The sequence below is a fragment of the Protomyctophum bolini genome (genome assembly GCF_963924005.1).
Source record: "Protomyctophum bolini genome assembly, contig: SCAFFOLD_218, whole genome shotgun sequence".
NCBI classification, from domain to species: domain Eukaryota; kingdom Metazoa; phylum Chordata; class Actinopteri; order Myctophiformes; family Myctophidae; genus Protomyctophum; species Protomyctophum bolini.
This window is the reverse complement of record NW_027666070.1, coordinates 42692-60447: the sequence shown is the minus strand read 5'-3', so window position 1 is coordinate 60447 and position 17756 is coordinate 42692. Positions and strand designations below refer to the sequence as shown.

Below are 17756 nucleotides of genomic sequence, written 5' to 3'. Positions count from 1 at the left end.
TCGCTTTCCGTAATGAAGGAAAATTCAAAATAGTTCTTAGCTACTTTAAATTGATATGTTTTATGTTTTGTCATGGATTTATTTATTTAGTACACCATGGTCCAGATTAAGTCGTGGCATGAATTTCAATGTTAACCCACATAACCTACAGTATGCCTTTTATTTACATATCAGGGATCTTATTTAAATGTCACTTGCATCACTTCACAAGTTCACATCATTATAATTCTGAGCAAATGTAAAAGATCAAATGTCAAGAACTTAGTGTATGAAATCTCAGTCACTTGATTTATTTTTCTAAAATATAAAGCATCTAGATGGAATAACACATTTATATTCAATGTTATATATGTTATATAAGCAGTTAAGACAGCAAATGTTTGTCATCTCTTTTTAACATGTCCAGTATAGGTTGTACATTTTCTTTTTTTAACATTGTCACTGTAAGGTGGAAACCTTGTACTGACACTGAGTACAAGGTTATTGAGGTTTAGTTTGTCAAGCTCAGACAGCACCCAGCCCACACTGCTGTCTCCCCAGCACAACAAGATATACCAAACGTCACAAACGTCTGGAACAGACGCAGCCCCGGCTGTCGTCTTCCGTACTGTCCAAAACGTTACTTTTCAGGAAATGGGGGAGGAATTAAAAAACTTCAGTGCACTGTGCCTACACACACAGTGTGTAGTGCACTGTGCCTACACATGTGTAGGCACAATGCAAGGAATAAATGCATTCGCCATGTATCCGAAGGAAGTCTGATCCAATCACTTTTAGATTTCTCCAGTTTAATCCTGAGTTCAAGTTTGGTTGTGTTCAAGATCTGATTTTAGGCATGTTTAAGCCTCCAGGAAAATCCGTGTTGAGGTTCTTAAGCCACTGTTTTTCATTAAAACGTCTTTGTTGGGATTGTGTTGAAGTCCAGCGCGTTTTAGAGCTTCAATGCCGTGAGCCATGAAATGTTGCACAAATCTTGTGGTTGTCTTTTTGGCATTGTTAATATTGTATCGTGTCGTCCCAGCCTAGTACCTATTGTTTTACCTATTTCTCCAACATATTGTAAACCACATTTTTCACATGTGATTAATTAAATGCAGTTGCTGGTTCTGGCTGTTATTTGTTGTTTAATCTCTAAAACGCGTTTTGTGGTTCTATTTTTTACTAATTGTTTGGGTTTGAAGTATTCTGGTCCCTGGCGTGCTGGTGTGTTGATTTCTTTTAGCTTGCTGTGTACTTGATAATCTTTAAGGTTTTTATTTCTGTAGGCCGATATCATTTTATAATCTTTTAGAAGATCATCCGTTCGGTTCTCAAAATTCCTTTTTATTCTGTTGTTGGCTAGTGTGCTCTGTGTTGAATAACTGGTTATCAGGGCCAATTTGGGGCCTGGATCCCGCACTCTTATTTCTAAGAAGGTATTTTGGGCTTTCCGGAGGAATGTCCTAGTGTATCCTCTTAGTCTGAGAGCATTAAATAGAGTTTTACAAGCTATTTTTAAATCACTTATTTGCGTGCAAATCCTATGGAATCTTAGTAGTTGTGATTTGACTATTCCTGTGTAGGAGTGTGCCGGGTGGAATGACGTTTTGTGTAATAGGGCGTGAGTGTCTGTTTCTTTAAAGAATACTTTTAAGTCTAGTTTCCCATTTGTGTTAAAGTTTGGGCCCTTGAAGATTGTTACATCAAGAAAGTCAATCCTTTCTGTGTGTGTCACATATTTTATCGTTATGGATCTATGATGGCTATTTAAAACATCAATAAATTCCTGGAATTCTTCTTTGCTATGTTCCCATATTCCAAATATATCATCCAGAAATCTATAGTTAATGTGTCGGTTTAAGTCTGCATTTTTCTAGTGCTGTCTGTTCCCATATGCTCATGTAAATGTTTGCATAAGATGGTGCAAATCTCTTTCCCATGGCCATCCCTTTGATTTGTAAATAATGGAAACCTTGTACTGACACTGAGTACAAGGTTATTGAGGTTTAGTTTGTCAAGCTCAGACAGCACCCAGCCCACGCTGCTGTCTCCCCAGCACAACAAGATACCAAACGTCACAAACGTCTGGAACAGACGCAGCCCCGGCTGTCGTCTTCCGTACTGTCCAAAACGTTACTTTTCAGGAAATGGGGGGGGAACCTGTGTTCCAAAGGATTATTGTTGTTATTCAATTACAATATCAGATCTACAAGCTCACAATGCACTGTGATGCAAAACGATACAGGCTTGTAGATCCTATTTCTTTTTTTTAAAGATTTTTCGTTTTTTGGCTTTTCTGCCTTTATTGATAGATACAAGTTATAGATTGACAGGAAAGATGGAGAGAGAGACAGAGACACATGCAGCATAGGATCGTCATGAACGGGACTTGAACACGCGATGCGCGGTCAGGCCAGAGCCTATGGGCTCCATCTTGCACCACCCTTATCCCTAAACGTAATTGCCGTTTTCTTTACTATTTTGAAAAACATTTTAAAATATTTCAACGAGACATTGTGAGCTTGTAGATCGTGCTATTTGAACTATTTTAAAAGGGTTTTTAAACTATTTTTTTTTTTAAGGTTTTTTTTTAAATAGTAAAAAAAAATGGCAAATTAGTTTAGGGATAAGGATTAAAGGGTGGAGCAAGATATAGCCCTAAATGTGGCATTCGCCTGGACCACTAGGCTTGCAGATCTGCCACGTTTTTGTGACACTGTACAACGAAGTATAACATACAGTAGGGCATTAATTTGTGGAATAACACATATAGGCCTATACACAGATATAAAATATGAATGGGGCTCAGGTGGCAGGTGAGCCAGTATGACACAACAGCAGCCTGGGACAGCACACAGAAATGTGCGTGGGGGGGGGGGGGGGGAATTCATTGGCATAGCCGCATAACGACTACATTTGTGGGTAAAAAAGCGCCTAAGATATGGAGTTACAAGTTCGACAGCATCAAATTATTGTTTGTCATAATGTTTGGAGTAGAGAAAAAAGGGATTCTTCATCAGGCATGCCTGATGAGGGTCTGAACGACCGAAACGTTGCTCATTAAATCAAAGTGAGGACAGCTGTGCGGGTTCCCTTTTTCTCTCTCTACTTCTCCAGTTCCAGTTATCCGACGCACCTGTCCGCTGTATAGGTGTGCGATATGGACGTTCTTTTCTTCCTCGTCATATGTTTGGAAAATGTCCATTATCCTCTGTATACTGTACTTTTTGATTATATACAGTAAATGTATGTTTTTTGTATGTTGTTTGCCTTTAGATTTGACAGCAGAGAGCACATGTTTCCCATGGAGTTCTTCTTCCCGCCACAAAGAACTTGCCTGATCTGTGCCGACGAGGCGTCTGGCTGTCATTATGGCGCGCTCACCTGTGGCAGCTGCAAAGTTTTCTTCAAGAGAGCAGCAGAAGGTAATTGTAAGAGCCATTATGACCTAATGATTTGCTGATTGACAGTGTCACTGCAGCTTGGTGAGTGTCTGGGCCAGCCCAGGTATTTAACCAGGCTCCTGATCAGGCACAGGTGTTTTGCCAGTGGCAGACGGCAGAGGCTAACAGTTTTCTACTGTGTTCAGGAGGGCTGGTCACCTGTGTTTGTTACAGTTTCTTTCTTATTATTGTATCTGTATGTTGTATAGGACAATGACTGCGGAAAATAAAGCAAAGTTAAACTCAACGGACATGTTTTGGAGATCAGTTTCTACTGTCACACGTAAGAGCTTCCACCTGGCCGTCGGCAACCAGTAGTGACATTAAGTATAGGACTTTAGGCACTACATTAGTGTTATTGCTCCATTTGGAGTTTGTGTGCATCGATCAATTCCTTATTAACCACTTAACCACCCACCTGAGGCCAATTCTACAAATTTAGAATACACGTTTTTCTGAAAAACGTATGTTGGTACATCAGCGGTCAAGAACCCCCCCATACGTATATATATTCAAAGATTTGCACAAATCGTGATTTTGCAAGCTCACAGCACGTCACTTCGTGCAGCGCTATGAGCTTGTAGATCTGCTGTTTTTGAATAGCCAAAGTATGAAATATGTTTAAACTGATTGTGACCCTAATATTAACTAGTTTGTTAGGGCCTGGGGCTGGGGGACCCCCTGGTACCCCCTTCAAGGACCCCTGTTTTGACATTCCATATGTTGACCTCACCTCATCAAACCCTGTACACTCAAGACACGCTCCATATATGGCCAGTACAGAATTCATTCCATATGTTGATCTGACCCCCCCCCCCCCATTCCAAAGCGCCAGCACTCGCCCAGCAGTCTGCTGTCACCCAGGCGGATATGTTGATCTGACCACCCCCCAGCCGTATTACTGGTACAGTGGCTGTCAGTATTTGGCCTTACTTGTTGTAAATGGGTGCAAAGTATGCCTGACATGTATTTTGAGTTATTATGGGGAGCACGCTGCAGCTGTAACTCATGCCGCATGCACAAAAAAACAAATCCAAACACCACCACAGGGACTGAACAGCAGTTTGTTTCGTTTAACTCGTTCTCATGAGTAATTAAATAGAAAGCGTCAAATGATGAAATGAATGACTTGCTACAGAGTCGGCTCATTCAAAATGTGACCATAGAGGTGAGTGCAAAAGTGCAAAAAATAATGATTTCCTATGAATTGGATACCACATTGTATACTCCGATTACCTGGGAATGTCTAATGTTGTCTTGTTGTTACAATCCAAAATAATTCCCATTATGAAATTGAATATTTAGTTGTTACAGATAACGTTTGTTTTTCATCTTTCTAGGCAAACAGAAATATCTGTGTGCAAGCAGAAATGACTGTACTATTGACAAACTACGGAGGAAGAATTGTCCCTCATGCCGGCTGAAGAAGTGTTTTGAGGCTGGAATGACTCTTGGAGGTATGATGGTTGAATATATGGAGGTTTTATTTGTATTTTGTATTTATTTATTTAGCACAGTATAAAAACAACACAGTGAACATATAAATAAGAGAAGGGTAAGGTGCTAGGCTGAGGCAAAAAAGCCCAAGGGGCTTTAGTCACTGTAGTCACTAGTATATATACATTTTGTATGTTTATACATTTTGGTTCCTTCCCATGTACCGTCCTTACTTCCATTTACATTTTCCACCTATATTAAACCTACCTAATGCGGTGGGTGGCCGTTACCATTTCCCGCTTCGGGTTACATTTCCCATAGTTCTTTTGTTTAGCGTGACCGTATAGATTTGGGCAACACACGTGACCTGACGGTCATGTGTGTTTCCTTTTTAAATCTTCTGCGCCAATAAAACAAAACGTATTCCCTCCTTGGGATTGTCTCCTTGGGATGCAATTTTACTGTATGCATAACATATATATAACGTATGTGTACTTTGACAAAACACAGCACAGTACATACTGTACAGTACTGTATGACCGAAACACATACACCACCCAGCAGAAGTAAACTCTCAAAAAATGAGACTATAAGCCTTCCTTCCTTCCAAGTGCTTGATATAACACTTTTGAGCCTGGTGGCTTCAATTGGTGCATCATCACAATAGGGGATGTTACTGATAATCAAGCCCCTGACTGGGGCTGCCATGCAATTTAGACCTGTTCCATTCACTTCTCCTTCACTCTCACCGGTCCCTGCTCGTCATATTATAGGCTGCGGGATTGACGTGATGTGGTGAACTAATTTCTGTCTCGAGTTCAATTTTCGCTCTCTTCCATTTTCTCTTTCTTGTTTGGCGGTGAAAATTGTACAGAGGGAGCACAAAGATGACATGAGATGTGAATTAAAGCTGCAGAAATGCTGGTAATTTTGCCACCAGCAACTGACAAGCCCATGGGGGGAAGAATACAATGTAATGCTCTGATTGTCAGTAAAAAGGCACACCTGGTTCTGGTTGTGGCACCAAAAAAAAGGGTCATCTTTCACTCAAGTTGTCATCACGGACATGTAAAACACTTACATTTATTTGTCCCTTTAGATTTCCACTAAAACGGAAAACTTTTAATAATGCAATATTGAAATTGCACAAATTGACTATTACTCTATACTACTAATTTGAAGACCTTGAAAATGCCAGAAAGACTCTTTGAAATATCTTTGTTATAATTTCCACACACATTTAAGATTGAAGAGAAAGGTGAATAATTGCTTGCGGGTTCTCAGTTGGAACACCACATTCCCTGTTACACTTGAAATTACATGCAGAACTGTAATAGTGTTGTACATTTCACAGAGACAAGATGGCAATCTTCCTTTGAAAAGCCACCATGAGGAGAGAATTGTAAATGTTGTTGTTAAAATCGATTCAGTCTGAAGAGGTGGGGTTTTCAGACTACGCCGGAAGATTGGGAGAGAGTCTGCACTAGTTCTAGTGCAGACACTGCCTTGGCTGGTAATGCAGTCTGGCAGTGTGCCGCGGGTTCGACTCCCGATCCTGACGGTCTTTACTGCGTGTCACCCCCCCCCCCCCCCATCTCTCTCTCCCCCTTTCCTGTCAGCCCACCTTGTATCTATCCCTCTACAAAAATAATAAAATAGAGGCGAAAGTCTCAAAAAACAAAGACAAGACAGGCAGGTAAACTTTAGTAGTCTAGTCAGTGCATGTAATTGCTGTTATGTTGTTGTTCATGTCATCCTTAAACATAGCTGGTTAAATATGAATCTTCTCCATACTCTGCCTATGGTTTCTGGTAATAGACCACTTATTTTGTTTTTTGGCAAAAATCTAATTTAGTTGGAAATGTAGGCATGGTGCTGACCCTGATGGCCTGATCAAGAGCGCAACATCCAATTATACTCAGTACATGGTAAATGGTGCATTTATATAGCGCTTTACAAAGATTGTGCATTACATTCACCCATTCACACACACATTCACACACCGATGATGACAGAGGAAACCATGCAAGGCACCAACCTTATATGCACATCAGGAGCAATTAGGGGTTCGGAGTCTTGCTCAAGGACACTTCGACACAAACTCAGGGGGAGCCCGGGATCGGAATAGGAAACTAGGGACCTTCTGGTTCCCAACCCCCAACTCTACCCCTGAGCCATTGCCGCCCCACTCAATTTGAAATTGCGTGTTGTTGAGGGACCTCTATAGAGTGCATCTCCAAAACGGCATTCACTTTCCCTTACATCTCTGCGCACGTTCTAGTTCTTCAGTTGTGAACCAGCCATTCTGACAGCAGTTGCATATGGTTGCTTTATAATTATGTTGGTTATAACTTATAAATAAATGGTTTCACAATAATACAGTTCGACCTTTAATCACAACTTGCAACAACTGGAGACAGAGGTTGCTTCCTGGAGACTGGCTATAGTCCACACAGTTATAACTGAGGCTTTGTCTAGCTAAACACGCATCATGCTAGTAGTGAGAGTGAACCATTTAAAATAATAATAACTTGCCCGGCAAAGGAGACATAGATCCAAACCATTTCTGGTGTTAGTCAAATTAGATCCTAAAATGCATGTCTGAAGTAATCAGAAATATCTCACGCACCTTTGTGGAAATTCTACCACAGTTCATTTCCCAAAGCATTTTGAACATTTTAACCGTGTATGTTTAATAAATACTTTCTTCACTGAGCTACATTTGTGCACCAGAGAACTTGAAACGATGGTTTGGGGGATGGCTTCCTCTATTTACACTGGCATCAACTCAAAGCGAGGTTCATGTCGAGGTTAGCTCAACCTGAACTATTGGCAAAGTCCTGTACAAAGATCAGATACCGCAGATAATATTTCTTATCGTCCTAGAGAAGGAATTTTTAATTGACAAAAATCCATGTTTGCTGTAGGATCGTAAATGTAAATTATATTCTTGGAAATGATACTGCTATTAAATCTTCAACTTGTTTTCATCCTTGTTCTTTTGGAATCGAGAGGAAATTAGAAATGCGATCGCGCACGCACGCACGCACACACACACGCACGCACACACACGCACGGACGCACGCACGCACGCACGCACACACAGCTACTGTAGCCTACTAGTATTTTGGTCCAGGATAAACTGTAATGTATACATAAGTCTTATAAGAGCATTAAACATTAATTATGTTTAATGTAATACTTATACATTTAGCTGAGAATCAAAGTAAGTGACACGTTGCATTTTGTATTTTTTTCATTCCTTCAGTACATTGTCACAGTATTGCATTTCTCTGTCACTCAACATTCCCATAACTCTACTGCTCATGAAAGAAAATAAATGTGATGTGGTTGAGATTGAGAACATGATTATTGTAATCATTGAAGGACCACTTTTCAACCTATCTTCATATAATAGGTCCTCACTAATAATCATGATAAAATGGCACAATTTCTTTCTACTCGGTCTGTGTCTCATGAGAAGAGAGACAGTTCGGAAACCCGTCCACCATTGACATCATCGATGGGGAATCCAAGCTAATGGAAACTGCAGGCTTTCTAGTCTTGACAAGTTGCAACGCGAAAATGGAAGCCATCGTTCTCACGATAATACAAATCTAATGTATGTCAAATGTAAAATATTTGTTTAAAAATAAATCTGCCTATCGACGTCACTGGTGGACAGGTTTTTGAACTGCCCACAGCCCTCTTATGAGACACAGACTGAGTAGAAAAAGAGTGTGCCATTTTATCATGATCATTAGTGAGGACCTATTATAATAAGATAGGTTGAAAAGTGATGAAGTGGTCCTATAACAGGGTATAATTGGTAGACTGCCACATGTCAGACTCAAGGTCAGAATGAGCAGAACAAATTAAGTTTGTAAGGGCATGTTGAGTGAATCATCTGTGGTAAATTTGCCAAAGGTGGTAATTAAAACAAACTCATTTAGTAGTGTAAAGAAAGACTCATCTGTTCAAGAGTTCTTTCTCCTAATAGAATATGAAAAGATATTTTTCAAGGCATTCATTGCCTAGGACTTGTATTATTGGAACGTGAGATTACTTGAACAGATTTAGAAATTCACCTACATGAATTCTACGTCACAGAATATCAGCTATTTTAATTAAAGAAATTCTTGATTTATGTACTTATTTTTGTGTTAGGCCATGATGGACACTATAGTTAAATTGACACTGAAATTGACATGATACTTACATATTGATAATTGATATCTATGATAATTGTTGTTTATTTTCAAATTAACAAATAAATTCTGACATGATACCGAGCATAAATAATACTAATACTGATCATACTGATTATTACGATGTAAGACTTTTCTCAATAGTATAAGTGGTTATTACATTATGTTGCAAGGCTTTGTGAGCCTGTAGATCGTCTGTAAAATGTAAACAAACAATATCTATAACATAAAGCAATTTGGGGATGTTTATGTGAATTATGTGGCCAATGTTGACAATGGACAATGACGTGGTAAAGTGGTCATTTCATAGGCTACATGATCACAGTTTTGCAAAGAGACCCTTACTACCCATTATTTTACATCAAGTCCACTCGGTTATATATAGTTTCCAATTGAATGACCTTTTCTTTGTTCTTTCTTTAAAGCACGTAAATTAAAGAAGATAGGACAACTGAAACACGCGGAGGAGGATGCACCGAGCCATGACTCTCCAGAGGCCGTCCAGGGCATCTCTCCTCGGTCCAGGTTACACTTCCAGTCCCAGCTGGTGTTCCTCAACATCTTGGAGTCCATCGAGCCCGAGGTGGTGAATGCAGGACACGACTATGGCCAACCGGACTCGGCTGCAGTTCTGCTCACCAGCCTCAATGAACTCGGAGAGAGACAGCTGGTCAAGGTGGTGAAGTGGGCCAAAGGCCTGCCAGGTAAGACCATTCAACTCATTCACTAAAACTGTTCCAAGAAAGGCAGTGCAGCCATGTGTGTATAAGAGGTGTCTTGTTTCTGTCTGAACGTCACGCAACGCGCGCCTGGGTCAATCACCCACGCCCGCCCCATTTAACCCATTTTGACCTGAGATCAGATTAAAAAAATGTCTTTTCTGAAAAAGCTATGTTTCTATGTCAGTCGTTCTTCGATTTTTCAAAAATAGCAGACCTACAAGCTCGTAGCGCGCCACTCGGTGGCGCGCTATGAGCTTGTAGATCTGCTATTTTTCAATAGCTAAAGCATAGCGCAAGGCCCCAAGCGACTCCCTCACGCGATGAATCAGCTCGCTGAACAATAATAAAAGTAAATAGCCAACTCTCACATGTAATGACAATAATAAGTTAGTTTACCAAGTCAACTTCACGAGGATATTATATATTGCCCTTATTCTACTGTACAATTGCTCACTCACCTTTAGAGAAGTAAAAAGATGGGAATCTGTCCTTCGGATGAACATATACTGTAACAATCAGAACCATACTGTAACCAAACTGTATTGCAGACCAATACAATACATTTGAAATGAATTTGCAATGACTTAAACGTGATCAAACAACATAATCGATTCAATTGAACAACCACTACACTACACTATATTTCAATATACAAATGTTATTGTTTAAACTCAGATTTGTAAGTGCCGCAATGCAAAGTTCATTTAAATGTTTCCAATGAGGATAGTCCCCAAAAAGTCATCCAAAAGCAATCGAACCAAAAGGCAATGCATTGCTCAAAAAGGGGGAAAAACTATATTACTCACCTCACCCAACCCTCAAGTCAGGAGGCCACAGCAGGTTCCCCTTTGTCCAAAAGCTCTGAATGGATTCAGATTTAGTCCAGCAGCCGGGGTTGTGGAGTGGGACATTTGGTATAGTATTTTTTTATTGCTGTAAAATATTGTCTATATACGTTAATGAATCCACTTGCTGACCGTCAGCATTGAGCAATTTATTTATAGGGGTTTATATCTGACCATACCATTAACATCCTATATAAGGCAATATTTTAACATTTTCATTATGCTTTATGTAGCATCTGATATGTCAAACTAGGGGGTTGTCATAATTCTGAATCCATTTCGAGCTTTAGTTTTGCACAAAAAACACTCCTTGAGCTAAAAACGGCCATAGCCACATTTTTGTGCAAAACTAATGGACTTGGAATGGATTCAGAATCATGAAAACCCCCTAGTTTGACATGTTTTGCCTTGTATAGGAGGTTAATGGTACAGTATGGTCACACTGTATAAAAAAATCTCAATGCTGACAGCCGGTCAGCAAGTGTATGTATATAGACAATACTTTAGGCCAATAAAAAAGACTATATACCAAATTTTGCACTTCAAACAAAAGAAGCCTATTGACAAACCCTCAGAAAGTCGGAAAGGTTCCTTGGCCAAACTCTTCTTCTTCGCCACTACTCTGTGGTTTATCAATTTCTGATTCCCAATACTAGTTTTGGGCCTTAAAAGAGTCTTTTTGTTTTTTACAAACCACCACCAAAAACTCTTTTTGATAAGTAAAATGTCCATTTCACTTATACAGTGTAAGTGCAGTGATTGCTCATGCTATGTAACCTTCATTCTGTGTCTCTCTTTCAATGCTGTGGTCAGGTTTCAGAGACCTCATGCTATGTAACCTTCATTCTGTGTCTCTCTTTCAATGCTGTGGTCAGGTTTCAGAGACCTCATGCTATGTAACCTTCATTCTGTGTCTCTCTCAATGCTGTGGTCAGGTTTCAGAGACCTCCACGTGGACGACCAGATGACAGTCATTCAACATGCATGGATGGGGGTGATGGTGTTCGCCCTGGGATGGAGGTCCTATAAGAACGTCAACGGCAGAATGCTTTACTTCGCACCCGATCTGGTCTTCAATGAGTATGTGGAGCTGTGACCCAAATCCATCTATCCGTTCTAAATCAGTGGTCCTTAACCCGTTTGGACAGTTCTCTGAAATATCTATGTTTCTATGTCAGTGGTTCTCAACCCTTTTCATGTCAAGGACATTTTCACGATTTTTCAAAAAAAGCAGACCTACAAGGTCTGCTATTTATAGCTTGTAGGTGAGCTTGTAGATCTGCTATTTTTCAATAGCTAAAGTATACCATAATGCTTATAACACCAAAAGGGATTCGCGCCCAAAATGGGTTAAACTGAGGTCTGAGGACCCCCAGGGGTCCTTGGGGAGGTCATTACAGGGGCTCCAGCTACATTTGTGATAGTCACTGTAGTACAAAATGTGTGTACAGTGTACGAAATATCCCTTTCGTACACAACAATTTCTAAAACTCTGAGAATGTACAAATTGTGAGGGGAATCGAGGGCATTTTCCGGGAAATACATTCTATCTCCTCCTGGTAATTACTCCATTTGTACATTCTGTTGGTTGGCTGTGGCCTAATGCATGACAAACCGAGGGTCCTTTTAATTAAAAGGTTTGAGAACCACTGCTCTAAATCTGTTCTAGCCAACAGACCATCATCTCCATTATGTTATGACAACCTACAGCAAGCAAGCGTTTGGCCGCCCGTCATGCATACACATAATGCAGAAAAACAACTGTGCCACTTCGTATCTGCCTTTATTTCACGCACGCACACACACACTCACGCACGCACAAATGCACGCACGCACACAGACACACACAGCTAAAAACGGCCATAGCCACTGACCTCATCACATTTGTGATAACGGCTATGGCCGTTTTTAGCCCAGAACTAATGCTTGTAATGGATTCAGAATCATGAAAACCCCCTAGTTTGACATGTTACAAGCTACTTAAAGCATGCTACGCACGCACGCACACACACGCACACACACAGCTAAAAACGGCCAGACACACATACACGCACGCGCGCGCAACACATGCAAATCCATTTCACAAACTAAATGCTTGCAGCAGGTTTCTCAGAACCATAATGAATGTCCTGGTCAGATGTTCTATTGTCACTGGTTTTTATTGTGGGGAAGATTAGTTTTTGAGAATTGAATGCCCTAATGTAGCAGGTGAGTGGAAAATGATATGTCGATCAGATCTTGTATAGTATTACTTAAGTGGTATCTTTGGTTGAAGCCTCTGAGGCTGTTTAAAACAGGATCATTTTCGGGAAGACGTTTTAGCAGAGCGCGCACCCTGCATGCTTTCTCTGGTATGCTGTAGTATCAACCTTTTCTTCTTTCTTCTACATGAAAGCCAAATGAAAACGAATTCAGGGGGAAAATGATTAATGCTTTTCAGGGCAGTCCATATCCTGGCTGGAAGCGTATAAAGATATGGCTTGATTGTCAAAATCATATAATGTGTAATGGATCAGTGACTGAAATGTTGTAATGTGAATCAGACCTGGCTGATTCACATGAATACCGAGGCCGCCCCGGCTAGTTTAAAGTTCTTTAAAGTCGCCATCGTCACAACTTGGATCTGACCCTTGGCCCCGCCGGTCTACTTTCTAACATCCAACAATCCAACTAAGTGTCCAATCTACTGTATATAAGCAGCATATTGCTCCCTCGCCCTCTCTCTAATCTGCTCCATTCTCATTACATTTGGGTCTCACCTCCTCGACCTTCTCACGTCTTTCCTCCGCAGGCATCGCATGCACATCTCCAGCATGTATGAGCACTGCATACGGATGAGACACTTCTCCCAGGAGTTGGTCCTCCTACAGATCACCCACGAAGAGTTCCTCTGCATGAAGGCCTTGCTCCTCTTCAGCATTAGTAAGTGTAGCTGTCATTATTTAGTCAAAGAGAATTAACAACGCTCGATTACTACAAACTCAATCGATTATCGATTATTCCCAACTGTGAAAATTAATAGTGTCGAGGGACCGGGTTTTAGTAACGTTGTGTTGAATGTGGATGTGTTGTAATTTTGCCTTTGGATGCAGCTGTCATGAAATATATAGTATTTTTCTTATTTTCTTTAAAGTAAGTACCGGTACTGTACATTCAGCGGCCTTGTGGTTGGACTGTTCGCACTGAGATTGGGAGGTCTGAGTCTGCTTCCTTGGCCGTGTCATACCAAAACACTATCAAACATGGGACTCAATGCCTCCCTGCTTGGCACTCAGCATCAATGGTTGTATTGTCCCTGCGACATACTAGCGTCATGTCCAGGGCTGTGCTTGTACATCAAGCCGCCTCACGCTATAGAAACAGGAGATAGGCTCCTGCCCTATTGGGCAAAATGACTCTGTAACGCTGAGTTACTGCTAACAAATATTTAGCACACCTGGATGAAGGAAACCAAGCTCCACCTATTTGAAAAAGGGATGGACTTTTTGCGGGCCCTGGGAAGCCAACCCGAACCTGGCAGAGCACACTTTTCTATTTAGTTCTATCCTATTTTAGGTAGCATTATAGTTTTTGTATGCACTTTGTAGTGTACTTGTTCTTTTGTGTATAACGTTAGATGTCCAACTCAGTGTCGTATATAGCCATGCCCGCATCTCTGGGGCATGGCTTCCGAGGGTGTTCTGTGTAAGGGTCATGTGGCGATTATTATGATCGGCAGATCTGCTCAGGGTCACCGCACTCGCATGCCACGCTGTCCGCCAGGCCCCGCATAAGACTTTTATAAAGCGACCAATCCCAGTTCGTAGATGGTTTAGTGGCATTGCCGGCGTGGTAGGTTCAGCCTCCTGGACTATCGCGCCATCTCCCATCGTCCCAGAATGTAGATATAGATGCGGGAGGGCCCGTCTGTCTCTCACTCCTGCTTCCAACCATGCATCTCTGGAGAGGTCCTCAAGAAGTGGAATTGAGCATCTCTTGTGCTGCCTTGTTGTAGGGGTTGTGGGACTTGAGTCTGCTTGGGTGCCGCGCTTGGGAATCATTTGATTAGTAGATTTGACCCCCCCCCCCAATCCAACCCATTGATGCTGAGTGCCAAGCAGGGAGGCATTGGGTCCCATTTTTACAGTCTTTGGTATGACCCGGGCCGGGGATCGAACCCCCGACCTCCCAGTTTCAGGGCGGACACTCTAACCACAAGGCCACTGTCTGCTCCATACTGGGGCGCAGTATTCAGCGGTATATACTGTTGTTTTTCAGTCTCTTTGAAATGTCTTGGTGGTGCCACAAAAATTCCCCTGCAGGGCATTAACGACCAATTCATTCAACCAATAAGAAAGATTGATTGAAGATTTCTGTTCTCAACAGTTCCAGTCGAGGGTCTGAAGAGTCAAAAGTACTTTGACGAATTACGTCTCACCTACATCAACGAACTCGACCGCCTCATCCACTACGGAAGGAAGTCCAATTGCTCCCAGAGATTTTATCAACTCACTCGGCTCATGGACTCCCTTCAACCGGTGGGTTTGCCCTGTTGAGGCTCATTTCATGTACTTCTCAGTTCTCACGTAGAAGAAACTTTTACAGTTACAATATTGTCACATTCATGTCTCTCTTCCGTTACAGATCATAAGGAAACTCCAGCAGTTCACTTTCGACCTTTTCGTACAAGCCCAGTCTCTCCCCACGAAGGTCAGCTTTCCCGAGATGATTGGAGAGATTATCTCAGTACACGTACCAAAGATCCTGGCTGGCTTGGCTAAACCAATTCTGTTTCACAAGTAGAAGCGTGATAAGTAACTGAAGCTGGCTCCCTCTGTAAACTACGATTAAGGCTTTATACTGTTTCTGTAAAGCTTTATACTGTTTTTGTAAACTACATTTTGACCTAATTGCACTTACCGCTATTTTGTAACCATGATTATTTCATTGCTTGAGTTTTCCCTTTAAGACATGATAGAGGCTGTTTTCAGAACATGGTTTAAGCATTTGTCTCAAGAGCGACTGTGTAACGTGGCAGGTTGCCAACTTGTCACTGTCAGTTGTCTCTTCCCAGCTCCCAGGTGTACTAAAGCAGATGTGAGCTCTGAAATTGAAAGTCTGTTACTAACAGAAGGTTGGTAATGGTGACACTAATCTCTATTCACTTGCTTCTATTGCTGGAACTAAAGAAAATTGCACTTGTAGAAAAGAAGCGGTGTTGAAAGTACTTTTACGTGTAGCACCATTTAGCATTTTGTCACTGACTTTACAATACATAATATGCTTGCTTAAACTTCTACTGACTGCATACTACACAAGTTGTACTTTTACTCTACAGAATTAATACATTGTACTGTACTGAAACACATGGAATGTACTGGAACATTCACATGCTTTGTCTGCAGTACTTTAGCTGCAGTACAATGCAAATGTCTTTAAAATACACAGCATGCTTATCGTTACTCTGCACTTTTAGTCACCATCTTGGTAGTATACGTGTAGAGATATCTCTTAGGTGTTATCAGTAAAAAAAAAAACACAAAAAAAACGATTTTTTAAAAATATTATTGAATGCTATTTATTGATCGAGTTGGAGACGCATGTACAGTACCGTTTTGTAAGCTTTGATGTTTTTACTACTTCTGATCTTCTAAACCTCAGATTCAGATGTCCTGATCTCTAGGACATTGCTCTGATGTCTTCAGTTAAACCTCAGATTCAGATGTCCTGATCTCTCTAGGACATTGCTCTGATGTCTTCAGTTAAACCTTAGATTCAGATGTCCTGATCTCTAGGACATTGCTCTGATGTCTTCAGTTAAACCTCAGATTCAGATGTCCTGATCTCTCTAGGACATTGCTCTGATGTCTTCAGTTAAACCTCAGATTCAGATGGCCTGGCCTCTCTAGGACATTGCTCTGATGTCTTCAGTTATGTCTCTGTTCCAGTTTGAAATAGGGTCAGGAGTTGCTGGAATCGTCAAAACGTCTGTTCTTGCCAAATATATCCACCACTAATTATTGTGTGATTCATAGACCAATTTTAGTTTCCACCATGGAATCTTTTAGCGTTAGTATTCCAAATCAATCTATTACATTATTTTTTTTAGATATGATGCTAGAGTGTCAGAAAACACACAACAATAAACTGTTTTTTTGCAACAATGTTTCAAAGTTCCGATTTTAAGAGATGTTAAAGTTAACATCTGGCTTATTCTGCATCCTCCTATATTGTGATTATGATTAATCCTAGGGCTTAAAAAATAAGATTTATTTTTGAAGGTGCATGCTTCACATGTTTGTAAAATTTAATTTCAATCTTTTTACAAATAATTGTAAATCACGTTGTCTGGATTGGTTGCTGTTAATACGGCATATAATATATCCATTCCTTGTGCTACAATTGTTTGAGAAAACCATGTCTTGTGATGCGTAATAGCTTATTAGTGTAAGTGTACAATACATGATTAACTATGGTACTTCTTGTAAGTAAACTTTTACATATGTTTTTATACGTTTTATTGAGAAACTTCAGCTGCCTGCACTAATTTTTTTAACAGTCTTCTAACCAAAATGTGTCTTTTTATACAACATTTGCTTTTTTTTTTATAAAGGAGGGGTTGGAAGGGGAGCAGCTATTTTAAGACAGGTAACATACAGTATGCCAGTACCTCATCACAACGATTAATGACACTAGTGTATACCATTTACATGAATGTAATTGTAATGTAATTAATCTATTGTTTTGGAAAGGCTGGATTAGCCATGCCAACTAGAACCGAATACAATCTGATAAACAAGGTTACATTATTAGCCCACGAAAACTAAAGTCTTAGTTCTGTCTTTCGTTAAATCTAGATTATTTTGCTATACCATTTTAAACAATGACTATGGTGCCTGAAAATGTATCAGATTCTTTATTTTAAGTAAACATTTGTTCATTCAGTCACTGTTTTTGCTTTTTAATTCATTGTGGGGTTTTTTTTTTTAGAGGTGCTTTTTTCTCTGGCATTTCAGCATTATTAAACGGGGTTACAAAGGGTAACAAGAAAGCCAAAATGTGAACACGTGACAGACAGCATCTTAAGAACCGTCTAACTCACTGAGCCATGATGTCCCTGAAAGCTAAAAGATACTTAACATA

At 40.5% G+C, this 17756-nt stretch overlaps 1 protein-coding gene across 1 annotated transcript in view; it reads left to right on the top strand.

Moving 5' to 3' along the window:
• LOC308312080 (nck-associated protein 1-like) overlaps positions 1 to 16777 on the top strand; it is a 40588-nt gene extending 23811 nt beyond the window's left edge. Inside the window, exons 3-9 of the mRNA XM_080794483.1 lie at positions 3256 to 3404; positions 4763 to 4879; positions 9493 to 9771; positions 11570 to 11714; positions 13426 to 13556; positions 15000 to 15151; positions 15258 to 16777. Of these exons, the coding sequence (XP_080650609.1) occupies positions 3275 to 3404; positions 4763 to 4879; positions 9493 to 9771; positions 11570 to 11714; positions 13426 to 13556; positions 15000 to 15151; positions 15258 to 15416 (1113 nt within the window). The 5' untranslated portion in view covers positions 3256 to 3274 and the 3' untranslated portion in view covers positions 15417 to 16777. The remainder of the gene's footprint in view (positions 1 to 3255; positions 3405 to 4762; positions 4880 to 9492; positions 9772 to 11569; positions 11715 to 13425; positions 13557 to 14999; positions 15152 to 15257) is intronic.
• Positions 16778 to 17756: the final 979 nt, after the last annotated feature.